The sequence below is a fragment of the Acanthaster planci genome, linkage group LG17 (assembly GCF_054643075.1).
Source record: "Acanthaster planci isolate LZ-2023a linkage group LG17, COTS_SCS, whole genome shotgun sequence".
Taxonomy (NCBI): Eukaryota; Metazoa; Echinodermata; class Asteroidea; order Valvatida; family Acanthasteridae; genus Acanthaster; species Acanthaster planci.
Genome location: NC_141793.1, coordinates 12,602,570 through 12,608,667, shown reverse-complemented (window position 1 = coordinate 12,608,667; position 6,098 = coordinate 12,602,570). Strand labels below are relative to the sequence as shown.

Sequence of the window (6,098 nt, the reverse complement as noted above, 5' to 3'; positions counted from 1 at the left end):
CTGGAGGGTTGGTAGATGAACACCAAGAGCAAAATGACTTAACTGTGTGTGTTTATCTTTGGGGGAAATCGTGAAGAACCATATGTTCTTGTAATCTTTTTTGTTTTCTCTGTGGCCATAAAATGTGTAACAAGCTTGATGCATTTAATTTGATTAAATAGACTGTGATTTCAGCTTCCAGCCCCAAAAAGATCAAACTTATTTAGAGCTGTTATTTTGTAAATAATGCATATATACTTACCAGTACTGGTACTCAAGGTGCTGCAAAAATTCATCTACGTCTACTTGTACCTCTCAGTCATTACCCATGTTCATCAGGTGAACACAAATATCTATAAACCATCCCAGCTCCGTCTGTATTTGCTCTTTGCACGCTGCTGCCAGAGGCATGCAGAGCCTCAAACTGTAAAATCGTGTTAGAATCGCTTTGTCCAGTCGCATGATATAAGAACTAATGCAGCACGCACAACATTATAAGCAACATACATGGGAATCACCGAACCGGCTTTATTGATTGCGTAAAACTGCCAGATCGAGCCTGTTGCATGCCTCATGACGGCAGCGTGCAAAGAACGAACGGGCCTGCATGTTTACTCCCGGGGAGTAGAGAGCTCAGTGCAGCTAATTCAGCCATTAAGGCAAGTAGGGGTGAAATGGCTCTCCCAAGATCACAAGTAGCCACCAGGTTGATTCAAACTCAGGACACCATAATCAGAAGGTCCTTACCACAGGGCTACATGTTCTCACTGTTAATTTATCAAACAAAGCTTTGCTTATATGCTTGTCCATAAACACACAAGTCGTACATCATTTAAAAAACAACAACACGCTTGAACTGAGCAAATCAACCCCAAACAAAATGCTGTTTACATGTGTACTGTGCATACATGTATAAACATGCATTACAAACTGAACAAAATGTCTTATTACATGTACCGTACATGTATTAGTAAATTATTTTTGGAGCCAGTAATTATGCATTCAGTGGATGTTGAACACTAGCGCTTTACCTAGTTCATTTACAATCTGTACACGACATTATTGAGGGCAGTTTTGTTTTGGGACCTTTAGCTCCATTTTAGATGGAGGGTAAAAATGTTCATGTTGTTTGACAGAGCCAAACCTTTACATGGAGTTCAATAAAAGCTTGTGAACAAATTTTCATGGACCATCCCTTCACCTTTTATGAAGTCAAGTTTTGTTTTTGTGTTATTTTTTGCGGCGTTGGTGGCGGTTGGTTACTGTTTTATTCCCTTATCCTACCAGTAGCAAAACACTCTAGGTTTGATGCTGGCAGAATGTTCGATCTGTGATCATTCCTGAATATGCAGCTATCACCGATCACCCCTCACAACTGGGCCATGCATGACCCTGAAGAGAAAACTACAGTAAGTAATTGCCCTTGGAGCCCGCTGATCAAATCAATAGATCTTGGAGGTTAGATGGAGCATATATTTGTATCCTAGGTACATAATGGATAAACTCGCAGTTACCGCAGCACTACAACCATGACGACCAACAACCTGATAAGCATGTCAAATGAAAGCAAAAAAGCGACGTTGCAATAAATTAAGCCAACTTACTTTTACTGCTCGTTCAACTCTCGGAGAAGGTCTGCATTTCACACGAACTTCGGAAAGCGTTGTTTATTACGCCCAAATACAACCTGGGTTTAGTAACTTCTGTGATTCACAATTCAAGTGGGTGACCTTAACCTTTAAAGGAAAACATTCATTTTTCAGCGAGGAGTATGCATTTACTCTCCGGATATATTATACAGTAGGCCTATATGTACATGTACATATATGATATGTGTACAACGTGTAGGGCAACTCTAGATGTGTGGCTGTTTGAGGCGTTTTGATTGGATGGCCAAAGTTGTTAACGAGTATGATACCATCTTTCTTATTGGTTCATGAAATCTTGTCTCTTCGTAGCCTAGTGCTGATTGGCTTAGGAACGCAATGAACAACTGTTCTGAGTTTTTAATCTCGCCTTTCAGTTCCCCGTCCACGAAACTGTAACCATGGTTCCCTAGCCCCTCCTTAGTGTACGTGTTTGAATTCCATCAGCTGACGTCGACCAGCGATTAAATAAACGAGTGTGCGATTGGCTTGGACAGCTTTCAACAGGATAGGAATACATGTCTACCATTAAATGGCCGGGGGTGTAAGGGAAAATGAAAGTAAAATTTTCGAAAAAAATCGTTGGAAATCCATCACGTTGACTTCTGTTGACTCTTTGAATAAAAGGGTATTTATGAATGGGAATATATATGTGCTTAGCTGGTCTTAAACTAACGTTTAAGACCTTGCTTAGGAGAGCGAACGCTGATGATGCCCTCGCCTACGACTCGGGCATTAGTCGCGTCTATTCTCCTATGCCGGTGTGGCGGTCTCAGCTGTCTCCCGGTCTCAGTGGTCTCCCAGAATAGCCGGACATTAAACGGACGACTTTCCCGTTGTTGTGCGCAGAGATGGCATGACGTATTTTACCATATTTGGTAAGGGGGACCGCTGAGACCGCGAGACAGCTGAAACCGCCACACCGGTCTTTAACGCACGTTTAAAGCCACCTTTCCATATGCGCGTCAACACTTGCGCCAAACTTTGGTTATCCGTCAAAATCGCTCATGGGGCGATTTTGACGGCCAAACGTAACGCGCACGTGCTAACGCTAATGGAGTCGATTTTTGTGTCCGTGAAAGTGAAATGCATCGTGTACACAACTCACCCAAAAACGTACTTAGGAAAAGCGCCTTACGACCGGCCAAACACATATTTATTCCCTTAGGCAATCTGCTGCAAGTTATAAGGGTCTCTTATTTTTATTATAGCATTTGTGCATGTGCCGGAAAGAACGATCGTCATATTGTTGTCATTGTGCGAAAACATTTGTGCCAAGTAAAACCGTATAGCCTACAGGCTATTTCGATTAATCTACACTGACATTGAATAAAGCATTATTTTACAAAAGTAGTGTACAAAAAGACAGACAACTGTTTCAAGCAGAATCCTCGCTTTGCATCCTTGATCTGTCTCCATCTTCCGTGGCGTCATCATTGACGATGACATGCACACTGGGTGTGACGTCTTGATAGTCTGAACGGCATTGCTGAGGCGATTCGACGTTTTGCGTCATGTCATTCTTGAACTCTGGTCTCATGACGATGAAGGCGATCGTGCCGCCAAATAGAACCATAGAGAGACCGTAGACGTTGCCTACACTCCCCGATGCGACTCCCTGCGCGTACTCAGCTCTGAGAAGAGAAATGGATTTGAAAGTCGAGCTTGGGTTCAAACGAGTGCTGTGAAATCTTAGAGATGGTCAGTCAAAGGAAGTTCGAGCATCGACCGTTTAATGCAGTTCCATCGATGGTTTTAGGGAACCTTTGAGAAGAATCAGTAACTACAAAGATGTGACAAAAGACTAGCTGAAATGATGCTCGACTCTTCAGGACATCGTAACGTTTAAAAATTACATAACAAATAAAACTCACATCTCATAAATGGAAAGCTCGCTTAATCCCGTCAAACAGGACGCTAAGGAGAGTGAAAACATGAACATGCCAAAGAAAACGTGGATCTTGGGGTAGTGCGTCTTCAAGGGGTGGTCCTGTCTCAGGAATCGCTCGGCACCGTAGTAAGCACACCCTGCAACAAACTGGGAGCAAAAATCCACGTAACAAACTGTTGTGAAAACATTTAGATGTGTGTCTTGGGTAAATTAGTTTTAGAAGCCAGCAAGTACATGTACATATATGTTTGTGGTTAAGTTGCACTCACCTGCAAACAAAACAGAACCACTGTGAAGTTGCCGAGCCAACTGTGGAGGGAGTAGTTGTGAACAGCACTTGGATTTTCTTGGGCATCTTTGGCAACGGTTGCGGCGCGGAGGCCGGCGATGAACAGGATAATGATGGCTGTGTGGACGGTAGCATGCATGGCCTTTTGGGCGAGGTACGGCAGGCCACAACGACTGAAAACACGGAATGATAGAAGAGCTGCAAGATAATGACAAAATGGGCGCCAAATAGAAATCATCAAGGTCACTGCTGATAAACTGTCGCTGTTTGTCAAGAAGGAGTGACAGAGGGGAGTGTCGATTGGCTCCAAGCAAATTGTAATTGGCGCCTTTACTAAGATCTAATGTTTCGTCATTAAATTCAAATTCATGTGCAAGACAAACAGACAATCAAAGCAAACAAGCAAATGAATGACCAATCACTGTACTTTCTTAAAATTAACACCGCTTTCTCTTGTGTAACAGGTCACAATTCTTGCCAATTTCTAAATGAATAACAATCATAACAAATCCATCTAGCGTGAACATAGAAAAACTCATACCTTCACCAAAGAGGAAAACCAGGGATAAAGTCAGCAGTAATGGATGATATCCACCGGCAGCACCCCACACAAACCCTCCCACGTGGTGTTGTAACCATATAACCATGGTAACCAGCATGGTAATTCCACAGAGCTGAGAGAGGACCACGAGTGGCCAGAAAAGCGACGACATCGCGGTTGCTAAGGAAGAATATTATCTGTAAAAGAAACGGGAAGTTCGAGTCTAGTAAGATAGTTATTGGTAATTACATCAAAGAAATGAACAAAAAAACCCAGCTGCTTCAATGTTTTGTTATGACCATTGTCGGGCAACTGTTTCAAACACAACACCATCTTTTGACGCGAAAGTAAGGAGGACGGAATAGCTCAACAGTGAAAAAAGTCCCCTATTCACCTAGTTCGGTTCAACAAGCTCATCCGCTATGAAGCGTCCGTCTAAACAAGTCCGCCACCTGTTGTGAAAGTACCTCTCTTGTTGGAAGACTGAAGTGAAGAACGCAAGGAATGGTCACCATATGTGACCCATTCCTTCTCCTTAGGCTGCACCACATACACTGATTCTGTCACAAGATGTATGCCGCGGGAGTAACAGAAATGGACCCGCAAGAACTTGTGTTCAATTTTTGTATGCACTCGCCGACGAGAGCTGGCTACTTCTGTCTGGGTATGTCGCCTGCTCAAGACGCTGTAAATCTTCAGCCACAAAAGTACAAAGCTGCTCTTTGTTGCAGTTTTGTAACATGACTCACGTGGCTCCCTGTGGTTTTTAATCCACATTACTTTAATCCAGTGTAATCCGACGACACAAGATAGGAAAGACACCAACCAACCATGAAACCACATGCTATCTTTCAATTTCATGGACCAGTATCGTGCAGAAGTCAGTAAGATGTAAACATGTTTAGCCATACTTTTGGTATAGCGTAGCATGGACGTGTGGACACATGACCGAAGAGAATTCATTTTGTTAGGCCTTCAGACATCCTAGCCCAGACCAAAACGTCAAAAGTTAAGAGGACATTCCTCACCTGTACAAGAGTGGCAAACAGCGACGAACAGATCTACAAATTCTGACGAAAAACTCTTTAGTTAGCTGTAGAATTTTCTTCATAGATGCTCTTAGTCCAACTGCTGGTCGTACAGACGTGGAGATAGCAGTTTTCCTTCCTCAGTGGTCACACAATTCACCTAAGCTTGTTCTACGTTTAACACTAGGGAGCGCCGCAAAAAGACTGTGCTTATTTTGAGTGTCATATTTCCAAGGAACCGGTCCAGAAATTGCCCTCAAGGGTAAGAAAGGGTCACTTCGGTTATCGTGTGGCACGCGGTGTACGTGCCTCACTAACAACTCGGAGGACGATCCCGAACACTCGAAACGAAAATGTCTTGTTGATTCGGTCCGCAAAGTGCACGGCTGACTCCTACTTCCTCCAACGACATTTATGTACAGAAAAACCTTGGTCGGAAATAAATCACTCTTTCATACCAGGACCAAGTAAAGAGCTCTTGGACCAAATCATTTTTATACGTGGAAAGGGAGTAGAGTATCAGGTAAAACACGAGCATCGTAGTTTTGAATTTCCTGTTAAATGTCAGAAATACATTTTATCCGGCCGCAGTATGTCATCCTCACTGAAACCACAGACCTATGTTGAAACAATATCCTTGCATGGTGCTACCGCAAACCCTTTACCTAGTTTGCCACCTTCACCATGAAAAGCTTTAAAACTGAGCTGAAACAATCAGTCAACG

The 6,098-nt window shown here is 43.0% G+C and overlaps 1 protein-coding gene across 3 annotated transcripts; it reads right to left on the bottom strand.

Moving 5' to 3' along the window:
• Window positions 1–94: 94 nt before the first annotated feature.
• On the bottom strand, window positions 95–5,788 carry LOC110973360 (ferric reductase SjCytb561-like). Of its 3 annotated transcripts, none has more exons than XM_022224107.2 (5): window positions 5,375–5,788; window positions 4,347–4,543; window positions 3,786–4,003; window positions 3,500–3,663; window positions 95–3,259 (listed from the first exon to the last, which is right to left on the bottom strand). In XM_022224107.2, the coding sequence occupies exons 2-5, from the start codon at window positions 4,516–4,518 to the stop codon at window positions 3,004–3,006; spliced, it is 810 nt and encodes a 269-aa protein (XP_022079799.2). In that variant the 5' UTR covers window positions 4,519–4,543; window positions 5,375–5,788; the 3' UTR covers window positions 95–3,003. The 3 variants fall into 3 exon arrangements, with proteins under 3 accessions (XP_022079799.2, XP_022079798.2, XP_022079800.2); XM_022224106.2 differs by lacking the exon at window positions 5,375–5,788 and adding an exon at window positions 4,741–5,034; XM_022224108.2 differs by lacking the exon at window positions 5,375–5,788 and adding an exon at window positions 4,814–5,034.
• Between the last annotated feature and the right edge of the window lie 310 nt (window positions 5,789–6,098).

Bases quoted from the DNA above. Each gene is read 5' to 3' on its own strand.
- LOC110973360 (XM_022224107.2), bottom strand. From the start codon at position 4,518: ATGTCGTCGCTTTTCTGGCCACTCGTGGTCCTCTCTCAGCTCTGTGGA. The intron at 4,004-4,346 runs GTATGAGTTTTT...ATTATCTTGCAG, and splicing joins GGTTTTCCTCTTTGGTGAAG to CTCTTCTATCATTCCGTGTT. The intron at 3,664-3,785 runs GTGAGTGCAACT...TTTTGCTCCCAG, and splicing joins TGGTTCTGTTTTGTTTGCAG to TTTGTTGCAGGGTGTGCTTA.